The sequence below is a fragment of the Notolabrus celidotus genome, chromosome 21 (genome assembly GCF_009762535.1).
Source record: "Notolabrus celidotus isolate fNotCel1 chromosome 21, fNotCel1.pri, whole genome shotgun sequence".
Lineage (NCBI taxonomy): Eukaryota > Metazoa > Chordata > Actinopteri > Labriformes > Labridae > Notolabrus > Notolabrus celidotus.
In genome coordinates, this window is record NC_048292.1 from 8,588,410 (window position 1) to 8,604,724 (window position 16,315).

General features: G+C 41.3%; 1 protein-coding gene across 3 annotated transcripts in view; it reads right to left on the reverse strand.

Moving 5' to 3' along the window:
• Positions 1 to 16,315, reverse strand: part of ccdc146 (coiled-coil domain containing 146) — a 65,484-nt gene that overhangs the window by 8,141 nt on the left and 41,028 nt on the right. For all 3 annotated transcript variants that reach the window (XM_034673421.1, XM_034673420.1, XM_034673422.1), the window contains 4 exons: positions 16,075 to 16,303; positions 2,530 to 2,640; positions 2,223 to 2,360; positions 622 to 747 (listed from right to left, as the gene is read on the reverse strand). In XM_034673421.1, coding sequence (XP_034529312.1) covers positions 622 to 747; positions 2,223 to 2,360; positions 2,530 to 2,640; positions 16,075 to 16,303 — 604 coding nt within the window. The remainder of the gene's footprint in view (positions 1 to 621; positions 748 to 2,222; positions 2,361 to 2,529; positions 2,641 to 16,074; positions 16,304 to 16,315) is intronic.

Sequence of the window (16,315 nt, forward strand, 5' to 3'; positions counted from 1 at the left end):
TTAGGATAGTGGGGTGGAATCTATTTCTTAATTTATTCTATTTTAAGTTGTTTTTATGTACAGCACTTTGTGTTACAACGCCAGTGTATGAAAATCGCTTTATAAATAAAGTCTGATTGATTGATTAATTTGATTAATGTGACTTTTTGCTGAACAACAATATTGATTCTGCATTATAATGTGTCAAAAACAACCATCAAACAGCTAGCTGCAGGACAGATTGTGACTGTGATTGCTGATCAACATGTCTAAATATTAATCCTGATTCTCTCATGCTTTCATCTACTGTGTTAGCAGAATTTGTCTCTGTTTTCAGTGTCTCGTTTGTTATGGAAATTATTATTGAATATTATTTGGTCCCCCTGCGCTCACCCCTTCATTTGTTTTGCTGTATAAATCAGCAAATTAAATGGTTTGCAGATGAATTATGAGGCACAAAGAGAGATTTTTTACAAGACGCTTTTTGTTATCTTCGATCGTGTTCAGTGGAGAGTGACAGGGGAAATTGGGAAGGACAGCAGGACACAGAAGGGGGGGGTGTATGTGCAACTAAGATCATGGCATTTCTCCAGAGACGCAACATTGTTGTTAGAGCAGTGAGTGACTGAGACCACCTCTGACCTGGAGCTCTCTCTCTTTGATCTCCTGCTGCAGAGCCAGAGCAACAGCTTGGTTCATGGAAAGTTGTGCAGAAACGGCCATCATGCGGTGGTTTGTGTCGATTATTTGAGCTCGGAGCTCGTTCAGCTGGAGGCAGAAAACACAGGGAGAGAGATAAGGGAGGGATTTCACACTGATTCAAAATGCTTTTTGATACAGAAGTCATGTTTGGACGGATACAGAACACAAGTTGTGAGGCTAATCATTGAATATGGTCTGATTTAGGCCGGTTTTGTTGAACTACAGTATATACCAATACGCTTCTATTCTGGCTGTAGTGGCAAACCTATATATACTGTATACGTTTGACATCTACTTAGAACTTATACAGGAAGTGGACCTTTGACCTTACAGTTTGTGTGACATCTAGTGTGTTTCTGCAAGTCAAATGAATCCTCTTTGATGTTAAACACAACAAGACTTGTTCAAGAGGCTTCAGATGAGGCTATTTATGATTGGCGAGGATGTGAGACAGAAGGGAATAGAGAAAGAGAGAGAAAGTTGTGAGTAAGGTGAAGTTTTAAAGGTCACATATGCAAAATTGACTTTTTAATGGTTCTCTACCTAAAATATGTTTCCCTGGCAAGTCTACAAACCCTCCGAAACTGAAAAAAATCCATTCTGCCCCTGTTCTGATTTTTCCACCTTTCTGTAAATGTGTGCTGAAACGAGCCGTTTCAGTTTTCATTGTTTTTCATACGTCTCAACGACATCCAGTCTGTAACGGAAGTCAGAGCTCGGAGTTTGTTCAGCCCATAGACTGTATAAAGTACAACTCAACTCCTCCTCCGTTTTTCATTACCTGCACACATGTATGCTAACAAGGAGCTTAGGAGGAAGGCATGCTAGTTGTAGGCTGTCTTAATAAACACAAAGGTCGGTTTTACTCCCCACGTCTGCAGATTTAAAGATCTAGTGGATGATTTTTATTTTTAATGGAAAAGTGCTAGCGCTAGTTAGCATAGCCACATAGCTACATGTTCGTAGCTGTGTACCAAGACACACGTCGACATACTGACAAATAAAACAACAAGAAACACTAAATCTGTGACCAATCGTTCAGAAAGGTCCTACTGCAGGCGCCTCTCCATCAGGATCAGATTCTGGATCAGATTCAGAGGGTTGAAGTAACGCGGGTCTGTGAGCAGCCAACATGTAAACATTAGATCAACGTGCTGGAGAGCCAAGGCCACATCCACTTCCTGAGGGGGCGTGGTCAGAGAGCTCATTCTAATTTAAAGGCACAGACACAGAAAACATACTGTTCTGAGCAGGGCTGAAAAAGAGGTGTTTACAGGCAGACCAAAATCTGAGTTCCAAGTGGGTTTTTTTAGCAATAAACTTTAAAGACATGTTTTGGGGACCTCTTAGACCAATGTATTTTGATGAAAAAGAGCATAATATGTAACCTTTAATGCCCTCCAATATTGTATGTTTGTGAAAAAGATGTAACAAGAGAAATAAAAGACTGGACTCGCCATGGAATAACAATCAAATGCTACAAAGTGTTTGGTCTCTACGTTGTTCTGAGTCTTAAGTGTGAGTAGATTCTTGATGTCTACCTTTTTTGCCAGTGAGAGTCTGTCCTGTTGGCAGTTCTCCGCCTGCTCGCTGAGCGGCTTCGAGAGCCGGGTCACCTGGTCCACCAGGAGTTCTTTTTCCAGCACCTGCCTCTCCCTCTCTGCTAGATTCACCTCCAGCTACGTGAACAGAGACACAATGATTATGAGTTCTTTTTAAGAGGTTAATAATAAAGCAGTAATAAAGCATAAAGAGATTAGTTTTTGAACATGCACAGTGTGCAGGCCTGGATGGGAAAAATATGCAACTTTTCTGCATCCATGAAATGTCTTCAAGGATGTTTTGTACCTGTTCGATCTTCTTGACGAGTTCGACGGGTGAAGGGTCTTTGCCTTTCAGCTCTTTGTATTCAACTGTTCGATTCAGACCTTGGAGAGTCTTATCCCTGGCTTCTGACACCTGGAAGACAAAAAGAAGCAATTAGACAGGGTGTCAAGAGTTTACTGGCGTATTCAATACACACCTGTATGCTGCCTATAAAGGCCAATTATAACAGTCAGGTCAGTGTTATTGAGATGAAAGAATGAAATTATCCCCCACAGGAGCTCACACTTAAGACATCTATAAGTCAGCCACTGTCTGTGCTTTGAGTGCCCTGCTCTTATGCACAGGGGATTTAAAAGAGGCTTAAGATATTCCTCAGCTAAAAGTACTGCCTACACAGGAGTTACTTCCAACTAGGTGACAAGGCACAGGCAAAGTGTGATGAAAGAAACGGCAATTTAAAATACCAGAGCTACCCTCCTGGGGATGGTTTTTTTAAAAAATATTCAGACATCCCCAAAGACAACAGAAATAGAAGAGGAGAAAAGGATACATGTGAAAAAAACGAGGCAAAAAGGCCAGCAGGAGGACAAGAGAAATTAAAATGAAGTTAGGGGGACAGAGCAGGAATTGTAGATTTAGAGCTGGAGCTGACACTATTATCTTGAAACAGCTGCAATGGCTGAGTGAGTGGATTAATGTGGTAAGAAATGTGGTACCACTCTCATATCAGCACAGTGAACACTAAGCCTCCAGCGGCTGATTAGCTTAGCTTGGCCTAGCCCAAGAGTTTGAAGTCTGTAACATAGACTGCATATTTAAACGGACGTTGGGATGCCATTGACTGAGCGGTCTGAGTGCACGCCCCACATACAGAGGCTATAGCCCTCCTCGCAGAGGTCACAGGTTCGATTCCAGCCTTGACCATTTGCTGCATGTCCTCCCCCACTCTCTACGCCCTACCATTCCTGTCTCTCTTCAGCTGTCCTGTACGATTAAGGCGAAAATGCCCAAAAAACTACACTCGTCTTTTGTACCAGGATGTAAACATGTTTATTTCTGCTGTAAAGATTTGATTTTTTGAATTGGTGTGTATGTGGTTTCTGGTACTTCTAGAGCCAGCCTCAAGCGGATCCTCAACGATATATGATGATATTTTTAGACCGGGGGTTGCCGCTTGGTTAACAGATGGAACATGGATCAAGTTATAAAATCAAAATTCACGTCAAATACATTTTTTTTACAAACATTGTTTCTGTCATTTTAGTTAGTTCTTATCATGCTGATTTATTTCAGTTTAGGTTTAATTGGTAATTCATTCTAAAAAGATTATTCATTGGCAGCTCTGTTGACAAATGAAGGCTCCTGCAGTGTCCAAGTCACTTCTGCGCATGCCTTGGCTGCAGTAGCGCAATGAGGCTGACTTTCTTTTTTATATATATATATTTTTGGGGCTTTTACACCTTTATTTTGAGAGGAGAGGACAGTGGATAGTGTAGGAAACTACCAGGGACGAGGGCACACAAGTAAAAAGTAAAAAGGGGGCTGAATTTGGGCAGTCGCCAATGGGGGCAGCTTCTTGGGAGGGAGGCGGTCTACATAATCAAGTAAAGGCCTCCAGTGGGTATAAAATGTATTTGTCCGATGATCCCCTGATCGAGAATTTTATCTTTTCCAATTTTAGCAGAATTAAAACATCGTTTAGCCAAACTCTCAATAAAGGTTGTTGGGAAGACTCCCAAAGCAAGAGGATTCTTTTTGGGGCAACCAGGGACATGAGGCTGTCTTTTGGTCTCAAAGCTAACGATGGGCATGAAAATGAAGGCAAGTCATCCATTCTATTCCATCAGTGGTCTGGATCGTCTTCACTTTGTTTTACAGGTTTAACAAATATGCTATAATTTCAGTTAGAAATGACCCATTTTGCTTGAGACTGCTCCTCTTATCGAAGAGTTGTGGAAACGCTCAAAGGGAGCATCACCCAGAGCACAAACAAAATCAGGGTTTGGAAATTTAAATGCAAACTCTTCACTGCTCCATCAAAAAAAATCTATCAAGCAAAGATTCCAAAAACAAAATGATCGCTGCCTCTCACATGCAATGATTTTCTGCTCCCCTTTTTTTTCAAATCATAAAACTTTAAAATCCCGAAAGCTTCAAAGATACTGAATATGTCAGGCTGAATTTGGGGGGAAAGGGTATACATTTTGCAGAAGACCTCTCTAGACTATTTCTATTTTGGTGTAACTGCTATCAACACCTGATGATGCAGAATTTATACACACGGCTCATAGGGAATAATGTATCTTTAATTCTTTAAAAGTATTTGAAAGGGGAACTAAAAGAGGCTAACTGAGCAAATCTGGGTTTCTGACTTGTTTACAGCAGACAGTTCAAAGGCTCTGAGTGTTGCTCCCAACATCTCTGGTGCATTTTCTGTCATTTCATAAACTAAAAGATGAATCAACCCTGTGAAAAAGTATTTAGCTCATTGAAGAACAAAATTTGCTCTGTGCCTGGAGCCCAAACAGACACACCAGCATAAAGAGGATGGAGCTGGAATTTAACTAGACAATATGTTACATGGAGTTGGCTGTAATGTCCTTTATTTTATGTAGATTATAGACACAAAAAATAAGTGCTCTCTTAACCTGTGATGAGAGACTGTAGATTGAAATCAGCAATTAAAGTAGCGCCAATATCTGTACAGGGGAGTTAATGAAAAAGCCCAATGGCCCCATCACAGTGGAATAAATGTAGACTTTATATAAAAGTCTATGAAGCTGAGATGATCAAGGAACCATGACAGGGATCATAAAAAGGATGTAAGCAGAAAATAGAAAGGAAAAAACAGATCAGATGACAGAAGAGAGAAAAAGGGATGTGAAAGAAAAAAAGAAATAAGATGAGATGCCTGGGGAGATGGGAGAAGATAAATATATGTGCAAAAATTGATTGGATGGACAACAGAAAATAAATAGAGGAGCAGGGAGGAGCGGAGGAGGATAACAGGGTGTGGAAAAATGTTGTACACAGGCGGTCTGACCTGACATGACCTAGCTTATGAAACACTAGCTTCTCTCCACTCAACCATACACAGCCTGTGTATGTTTACATGCCTGTATCTAATGCGAGGGTTAGTGTCAGGCTTAAAAGACAGCGTGGAACAAAGTGATGATTCCCATTTCCCCTCCTTTCACGGAAGAGATTAATAAAGATTAACCTCTACCAGCACCTTAAAAGGATGCTTCCTCCCTTGAAGTCACATGACGGAAGTTTTAACTTAAGAGTATGACTGTCATGTGACTAAAGGGGGTGTTTGTAAGGTGAAAGTTGCACACAGGAAAGAAAGATAAGAGGTAGACAAAATTGTCAGAAAGAAGCTGATAGACTGAAATGCAGATATAGAGGTGCAAGTGGAGCAGATGTTACACGGAGAGAGTGTTAAAAGCCTATCAGATAGAAGGAGATAAAGTGAAAAAAAGCAAGGGGAAGGCAGTGTGGAGCTCAGAGTGAGAAAAAGGAGGCAGAGATAGGATGTGAAGAGAGAGAGGGATGAAAAAGAGATGTGGAGGAGCAGGAATTGAGGCTGACCAACAGGGACCAGGGTTATCTGCAGTTTGAACTGAGAACCTGACTTTGACAACAAAACCTTGTTCATGGTGTAAGGACTTGGATGCATGCTAAGTACATTAACAGAACTAAGATTAGGCAACAAACCTGGCAACATGATGTGACTTCTTGCTTAACATTCCAATGTAGGGAATCATACTGTGATAATCATTGTTAGACTACTTCAAAGTCCAACTGTACTGTGACATCTTGACTTGTGTAAAGGCATACATAACTGCACCACTCTCTTTCTGCACAATTATCCATTTCTCTTACATTATGTGGAGAAGAAGAGATTCAAAGGAGTGAATGTGGAAACTCGACCAAGCCTTCAATCTCTCTTCTGGCATTCCCCAAGGAATGGGTTTATTGACCTTTACGGACCAGAACAATCCCTCTTTTTCACAAGCCCACATAGACCTATTATCACAAGTTTGACTTTGACAAACTTTATGGTGAACTTTTACAGCATTATTCAATTTGGAGCACGAAATGTGCTGCGATATTCATATTCTGCTTGGAAATTTAGCTGGTTAGGCTAAACCATAGACTGTATAAAATATGGACGTAGTATCCGTGAATACAGTGTACAGTGTGCACAGTGTGTGCCGATAGAGAAATTCGCTACGAAGAGCCAAGCCGTTTTTTGAACCAGGCTGTAAACATGTTTATTGTTGCTGCAAAGTTCGCCTTTTTAATGGGCGTCTATGTGGTTTCCGGTGTTTCTGCAGCCAGCCTCAAGCGGATTCTAGATGAACTGCAGTTTATAACACTTCCGCATAGGCTTCATAATTTGAGACCGGAGGATGCCGCTTGGGCTAAACAGTGGAGGCTAAAAGGCAACATAGTGGAAGCTACCAAGCAACACAGTGAAAGGTAGCAAGTTACATTTTGGAAGCTAACAAGCAACACGGTGAAAGCTAGCAAGCAGCTTTGTTGAGCTAGCAAGCGGCATTGTGGAAGCTAGCTTGAAACATGGTGGAAGCTAGCTTGAAACATGGTGGAAGCTGGCAACCACATGGTGAAAGTTAGAAATCCACATGGTGGGAGATAGAAAGCCACATGGTGGAAGCTAGCAAGCAACATGGTGAAAGTTAGAAAGCCACATGGTGAAAGTTAGAAAGCAAGCCACATGGTGAAAGTCAGCTAGCAAGCCACATGGTGAAAGTCAGCTAGCAAGCCACATGGTGAAAGTTAGCTAACAAGCCACATGGTGGAAGTTAGAAAGCCACATGGTGAACGTTAGCTAGCAAGCCACAAGGTGAAAGTTAGAAAGCCATATGGTGAAAGCTAGCTAGCAAGCCACATGGTGAAAGTTGGCTAGCAAGCCACATGGTGAAAGTTAGCTAGCAAGCCACATGGTGGAAGTTAGAAAGCCACATGGTGAAAGGTAGCTAGCAAGCCACAAGGTGAAAGTTAGAAAGCCATATGGTGAAAGCTAGCTAGCAAGCCACATGGTGAAAGTTAGAAATCAACATGTTGGACGCTAGCAAGCAGCTTTTTGGAAGCTGGCAAGCCACATGGTGAAAGTTAGAAAGCCACATGGTGAAAGCTAGCAAGCCACATGGTGAAAGCTAGCAAGCCACATGGTGAAAGCTAGCTAGCAAGCAACACAGTTAGTGCTAGCAGGCAGCTTTGTGGAAGCTGTTGAGCCACATTGTGAAAGTTAGAAAGCCAAATGGTGAAGGCTAGCAAGCAATATGGCGGAAGCTAGTAAACCACATGGTGAAAGTTAGAAAACAACATAGTTGATGCTAGCAAGCAACATGGTGAAAGTAAGCAAGCCACATGGTAAAAGCTAATAAGCAACATACTGGAAGTTAGCTGGCTATAAGGTGCAAGTGGAAGTGACTAAGTGAAAGCTGGCAAACAAACAAGTAGAGGCCAGCAAGCTAAAAAATCAATAACTAGGTTGCGTAAAAGCAACATTTCAAAGGGCTTCAAAGTTATTTTAATATGTGATGAGTCACCATCAAACTCCTGCACAGACAGATTTTTTCCCAACATCATGTAAAGGAGGGTTTCTGGCTACCCTTAACGCCCTCTTTCTCTTTGGTCCAGCTGTAGTGTACCAGTCTTATTTCTGAGTGTGAATACTAAGCCTTTGTCAGCCGCCATCAGTTGGCTATATCCTAACACTAGCTTAAGAAGTTTCAGTCAAGACAGTCCACAGCAGCACCCCCTGGAAGTTAATTTGTTGTCTTAATACTTTGTTTTTTGTGTAGATAATCTGATAAGCTTTTGTTCCAAGGTGTCTTATTATTTCCATAATAATGCACCCCCAGCTGGTACTGCTCGAGGAGCTGTCAACACTTAAATTACATTATCTTTAATGCCTTCTCATGACATATGGCTTTAATGAAATTACCAGTGCCAACAGTGGCAGTCAGTAGGCTGCCAAACACGCGGGCTACCCAGTAGAATACGCATGTAGAAGGGCTCTGTCCCAGCAGAAAAACAGATAAAACTTCATTATCTTCTTGGTGATTATAACTCTGAGAAATCAATAAATAAATAAATCCTTGGTGTTCGTTTTGAATGATGTATTGATTTGGCCACCTAGCTTACCACTACGATGTTACAATGGATGAATAAAAATGCAGTGTAAAGAAACCTCAGTGCATTAGAGCTGTTGTGATTTATTTCAGAGCTTTAAATGAAGATTAACTTTTCCAACTACGTTAGAATCTGCAAATACCAAGTGTGTCCCCACTCCTGACTCTTGAGTTTGATTGATCTGTGTACCACCCTCATACGTGACAACCCTGAGCCATTTAAACACTGCATGATGGATGAATATGGCCCGTCTCTGTCACTCTCCGTCTTCTCTCTTTAATAAATCATCTTTTTCTTTGTTGTGCCCTCGCTTTTAACATTTTTATACCCATCCTCCCGCCCTGTGTTTGTATACGCTGATGTTTGTCTTTCTCTTTGTATTCATCTGTCTCTGTGTCAGTGTCTCTGTTCTGCCTGCCTGCCTCTCTGTTTTCTTCATCTGACAGTCACAAAGAATTGGTGCTTTCTTGGCTCATGAATGCTGTACACTGTTGTACATGTGGCAGCAGCTATGCAGAATAAATTAGCATATCATTTACATAATTTCTGCTCAGTTAGTTAGTTAGCATGATGGTTAAAACAGTTGTGTAATCGATGACAAAATGCATGCCTAACAGAATAATATTAACGAGACATAATGAACTTATTTATATACCATTTTCAAAACTTACGTGACATGGTGCCTCGCAATTATGAGCATAAAAGACAAAGGGACAGAGCAGTAAAGCAGAAAGGTCAGTAAAGTAACACAGCAGTACAATCTGAATCATAATAAGGTTATGTAAGGTTAATTAGCAGAACATGTGAGCAGAGGAGCTTAGCTGAAGCTTCAGAAGCCCAAAATGAGGAATGAATTATAAGTGGATATTAAATTATGCATTTTAACTCGGCTTTTACATAATTATTTGACAACAAGTCACGTAATATTAGAAACAAATTCTAGTTAAATGATTTACACTGGTAATAACACAATGAATTGATGAACAAGTGAACTTTGCTTTGGGAGTTTAACCTGCAGAGGGGAAGGTTGCATACTGAAAACCATTGTTATAATAAAGATGAATGCACAATAGATGAATGCATTCACATTGTCAGATAAGGAGACTGATGTGGTAGTTGTTTAAAGTTAAGGTGTGTGGAGTATCTTGAGGCATCTTGAATCACTGAAGTCCTTTACAACAAAAGCACTCCCGTTCAGTCTCTAATCAGGACACAGAAATAGTTCAGTCAGACAAGATAAAGTTTATTGCAGCATACAGTATTGTGTTTGGGGTATGGGCTCCAAACCCATTACTCCTCATAGATTATTTAAATGCAGACATTTAGGAGTTATGAGATAGGACTAACCCCCTAGGACTAACAAAGTTTGCACACAGCACTGAGCAGGACAGCAGGAGCACTTGCAAAGCAGAGGCAGAGACAGGGAGACTTGCAGCTTAAATAGACCGCCAAATGAGGATGTTGAGATCAGCTGACAGGGAGGATGATGACGTGTCAGTATGAATGAGTGCAGCTCGAGTTGTCTGCCTGAACTAGCTTGCAGGTGGCGCTCCATTTATAAATTGCGGTAAGGTCATAAAAGGAAAGATTTCTAAGAGCCTAATCTTGGGCCCCCATGACTCCCTTTTCTGTGTGCTGCATTGTTTATTGTCTAACCATCAACTTGAGAAGCTACCTTGTGGTCATATCACCCCAAACAGATATGTCTGATATGTCTGCAAAATAAATGTTGTCACTTTTTGTCATTGCATCCCCAGGGGTGGTGCCCGGTCATCAGTTTCAAGTGGATCTTAGTTTCACTGTAAATAGTACATAACACAGAGGTTTCACCCCAGTTTACTCCAATGGCAGGAAGCTGAAAAAGAAAGCAACGTTTTTGTGATATATTTGAACAGATCTTATGTTTCTCGAGGTACAACCATCATGAAGCAGATTTGTAAGAAGAAAAACACAACCATTGTCAAGTCTGCCCTCGTGAGGAGAAGAAAATAAATTATGCAATGCTTGCGTTTTCAGTGGAGGTCAGATCAATCCTTTCTGAAGCCTTCTAGGAACTCAGGAAATCTATACTCTGGTTTTTGTTACACAGTGTCAAGCAGAGATTGTATGTATGTACATCTAACAATCCAAAGAATTTCAGATATCTGTTTTCGGAGATAAATAAACCTCATTTGATTACCACAATATTTCATTATGACAGATTGCACTCTGCCTGCGTTTGCTCTCCATATGGACTGTTTTTCCTGCTTAAATCACAGCCTTCTGGTATGTGACTGGTCAACACTGCTACAAAGATGCAAGATAAAAACAGAAACCAAACTCTGTAAGTCTGTACTTTGAGAAGTAATAAGTGTGAAGTTTACTCCTCGAATGTGAAAATTAGCAGTAGAGGTGTATCTTTTCTTGCAGTCTGAAAAGTCAGTGTATAAATCTTATTAGAAATCTTGAGCAGCTGCGAACTCACTGGTGGTCCTACATGAAGATATCATCTCTGGAATACTGCAACAGCGCCGTGACTATATTTGGGATACATCCAAAAGTGTCTGAGAGGAAGAAATCAGATTTGGCAGGTTACCATTAGACTCTAATTGGTTGTAGAGGACTTTCACACAGCATATAGCAGAAGAGTCACAGCACTATCAGCCTTGTTCATTTCTTTGTGCTTGCTTTTTGTGCGTTTTCTCTACCTGTCTTCCTTAAAGTCTCAAATGCAAAACACACGACATGACTCACATCAGGTTTCCCCATGGTAATAAGTTCCAGACAGGCTGGACAAAGATTTAAGAGAGGGACAGACCAACGAGATGACTCACCACCTTGGGGACGGTGCAGTACGTCAGCTCCACCCTGATATAAATCCTACCCTGTTACTGACTGTGTGTGTATGTGCGCTGTGGCTATATCTCTGCCTGCATGTTTGAGATAGTGTGCGTGCATCCGCCTCCAACTACCAGCTAGTCATTAGTGGACTGTTGAGCAATATTCAAATGTCGCTGCAAGGCAATTATGACAACTTCGCAGACGCGACACTGATCTGAGAGTGTGCACTGATGCGTGTGCACCTGTATGTGTGTATGAGCTGTCAACGCGCCAGCAACTCATAAACAAGTAGTAAATTCAAAATCCGACACCAACCTCTGTATATTTTGCAGCAATTAAAATTCCTCTGAGCAAATGAAAGCCTCAGAGTATATTGAACTTCAATAGTCTCACAGATGGCTCGATCTATCTTTGTCAAAATTTCCCATCGAGGGGGGGAGGGGAGACTCTGTCTGCAATGAACAGATAAACTGGTCACAGATGAATACAAATACACAAATATATAATAAATCCACAGCAAGGCAGCTGCAAGGAAATTGAATTCGTATAGAGGATGAATTCACAGGGGAATTGAGATCTCTGAAAAAAAGGAGCGACCCATGTGATTCCCTTTTTTTTTTTGCACCTTGGGGAGCTAGATGACTGTCAGGGGTGACAACAGTGATTTAGAAAATGATTTGCTATTTACAAACAGAGAGAAATATGGAATGAGAGCATGGATGGATGCTTCCCTGAACAGATGAAATGATTCACTTATCAGGGTGGTAACTGTTGATTGTTTCCAAGTTTTAGTGGCATATGTAGGTCTATGGCTGTACACAAATTAGCTTCAATGCTGATGTGATAATGCTAAAGTGAAAAACTTCAATCTTAGCGGGTACAATTTACAATTTTTTCAGATGTGGGGAGATAGTGGGTTAATGGCATGTGGGAAAGGGGCTGCTGGCTGGAACTGAACCAGTGCCTGCCACATGGGTGACTTAAGCTAAATGCACTATTGTTTGTATATTTAATGAACCACATAAATATGCTAATTATACTTGTCTCAATTTAATCTACTGACCCAAAGAATAATAGCTTCCATCTCATGCTAAAGGTAAAAGGGAACAATTCTCCACTATTTCAATCATCTTGGTTAAGTGTATTAGTATGCTCACATTTAGCCCACATACCAGGGCCTGTATGCATGTCCAGCCATTAGCGATGAAAACAGGCCGTTTGTACTAATGGTGAAAAACAAATTGATTAGCGGTATGCATGAGCCAGTTAACGCCCCAACTAAGCAATACATTTAATGGAGGTAGACCCCACCATTACAGGTGCTAACGGCAGGATTACCACACCTGTTAGGCTGTTTAAAGGATGGCAGACATTGTGCTTATGCGTTACCCTTTAAGACAAACTACAAAATGTAAATAAAAGTACTTCTGTAGATTATTTGACATGAATGAATTAGAACATAATTCGTAGGTAACCTGCTAGCAATACCGTGAATTCAATCCTTCACAAACAACTCTGTTTACAAGTCCTCATCCTTCGATGGGGGGACAGGTGGTCCTCCACCTGGACCACGTTGGTGGCGGTGCTTGTTGCACAAACATGTTGCTTATTTTATTTTTTAAGGTCTTCTACCGTGCGCTCAGAAACACCACAGGCATTTACCCAGTTCAAGATCTGAAGCCAAACTTTACCTTTCTCTTTGTTTGTGATCTTTGATGATTGACTTGCTGATAATAGCTGTTTGTTCATTCTATACTCTTGTAATAAATGTAAATGTCTTCCGCAGAAAAAGTGTTTTTTCTTGATCTTCTCTCAGTCACACCGGCACCGCTCGCTATGTTTATTGTTGTTTATGAGTAGCAGGCATGCACAATTCAATTTTGTTGGACAGGGTTTTTCCAGGAGGTTCCCTGGACATATTACATTCTGCACCAGCCTCACTTTCATGGTGCAATTAGTTAATGGGCCAATTATGTGCAGTTGTGCATGCGGCTAACGCTACGGCCAAACGGACCGTTCCATAACGGTAAGTTCAGACGAATGGCCCCGTTTCTGTAATGGCTGGACGTGTATACGGGCCCAGTTCATCCCAAGTGTGTATGTCGCTTTGGATAAAAGCGTCTGCTAAATGACATTGTAACATTGTAACATTGTAAGTGGTAGAATGGAATGGAAGCCAATGCAGAAGTGCTAAAAACTGCAGTTTCTCGAGTGTCCACTTGAGGAGAACTATAGCTGTTGGCTCGGGGACTCTTTACCTCACACTAGCTAAACAGGAATTAGGTTGAGTTCAGCATTTCCAATATGTTTCCCACCGACGATTGGCTTCAAAGCAGCGCTTCAGAAACAGATGGGTGACGTCACGGATACTACGTCTATTATTTATACAGTCTATGGTTCATCCTAAGGGAGTTGGGAATGTCTGAGCAAAAAATGTTGGCAAATGTTTCAATACTTCTTGAGATATTACCATCAGGTCCAAAGTGGTGGACTGACCAGCAGGCAGTCATTGCCATTCATAGAGCATGCTGCTAGCACTGCTTAAAATGAATTGGGGGGGGGGGGGGGGGTGGAATGTACCGTATCTTCAGCCAAATGCAAGGTCAGGCAGAAAACAAATACAGAGAAGGAGAAAAATGTGAACTGGGATGCGGACCTGGAGGGGACTTTGTAGTAGTAAAACAATAATGGCACAAAACTCCAGAAAAGCCTCATGAGGATAATAAAAACCTGGATTATATGTGAGGGGAGGAAGGGTCAAGAATAAAACCATATGAGAAACAATAGTAAGAGTGAAAGAAAAAGTATGGCACCAACAAAGGTCTCATGGCGAATGATAAACAGCAGAAGGAGTAAACAGATGGAGAAAAGAGAAATGGGCGTTTTCGAACAAAAAAAAAATAACACATGGTGAAGTCTGTTCCAACGCTGCGTTCATCCAACAGAGCACAAGACTCAGATGAGAGGGGTCTGGTCCAACAGCAAGTCAAAACCAGTCGCTGTGATCCAGAGCAGCAACACACCCAATCCCCCGATGCAGCCACTGGCAGGGAAACACGGTGTGTTTGTCTATCTCAAATCTGTCTCTTTCAGAATGTCTGTCACTCTCTATGTAATGCAAAGATGCTTGAATGTGTTTGTTATTCATGTGTGTCTCTGCATGAAACTGGTGCTGTGTGCTTGTTTTGGTTGTCTCTCTTGGTTTATCTCTACTTCCTTTTTTTTCCCTGTGTGCCTGTCTGAATAGTTAAGTAACCATAAGTTCTGTTTCTGATCAGATATCGGAGACACTCAACAGTATGGTGCACCTCCAAAAATCAAAGTGAAAGTATCAGCTTCAGGATACAAGGCCATGCAATGACCACAGAAGTACATTTTTGTGTTATTTTTCTAAAAGCCACAACAATTTAATTTTCTATTTGGATTTGAGTCAAAATGAATTCCTTTGCATGTTTATATTTACGTCATGCATAGAAGAATATCAAACTTGACTCACTCGATTGAAAACAAATCCCTCCCACTCTCTGCATTTAATTAAGAAGTCTCAGCATAAGAACACGACTCCAAAACAAGAGATCAACTCATTAGCTGTGGAAAGCAAAACTGGGGTCGCACACTTCAAGGGGAAGTCATCTTGAGCTTGTTTTTCTGGAGTTCCCCTAACTTTACAAAGATACACAACAGTCTGCAATACCCTGGACACAACTCACATGTAAAAACAAACATGTACTTCCTGAGATCCATTAAGGACTCTTCCCTCGTTTCACATAAATCATATTGATGTCTAAAATCTGCTTTTTTTGGAGGTTCAGGGACACACACATGCACACACACATAGCTGGCCTGCAGCACTGTTGGACATGGAAGTCGAAACATACCGAATCCGCCAAAAAGACTCCAAGGATATCTTGCTCACACACACACACACACACACACACACACACACACACACACACACACACACACACACACACACACACACACACACACACACACACACACACACACACACACGCAATCTGTCTTTCTGCAAGATTTATCATCCAATCACTCCAGAGAGGACTATAAGACAGGGAAACCTGGAGTTTGAATCCAACGAGTACTGGACAAATAATACAAACTAGCCCCTGCAAAAATATATGTGGTACAAAACTGCAGAAATACAGTGTAGCATACTTTGAAGTTACTTCAGAGGGAACTACAGCCTCTTCTCTATACACAATGCATAGACCGGTTTCATTCCTATTTGGCAAGACACAAGAGAAGATGCAGAGAAAGAAGAAGTAGGCGTTGGGAAGCTGTCACTGAGACACTGTCATCACTGTTCAAACAACAGAGGAGTGAATGATTTCCATGAAATTTGTCTATCAACCATCCTCGACTGTTTTACAGAGCATACAATTTTCACGCCCACGTCTTTTGCAAGTAATTAGTTTGCAGCCATGAAAGTGTTGTCACAAAACTTCCTTTCCTATCAGTGTAAAAGTATGGATTCTACAGCTTGATTATTAGGAGGTATGATGAAATTATGATTCGCCTGTAGCTGTGTAATGATGTTGATTCTGGTTACGTTTTTTGTACCTCAATTTGCAGCTCGGTGATCTCTTCCTCCAATTTTTTCTTTAAGGGCACCTCCTTCTTCTTCAGCTCTATCTCTCTCTTCTTCTCGTGTATGGCCAACTGTAAGTCCTCGATCTCCTTCTCCAGGATGTCCAGCTCCATGTTGCTCTTAGTAATGGCGGCCTCCTGGATGTTCACCTTTTCATAGTAGCGGAATAAAACCTCCTCGTGCTCCAGCAGCTGAATGCCACTGTAACCAAGG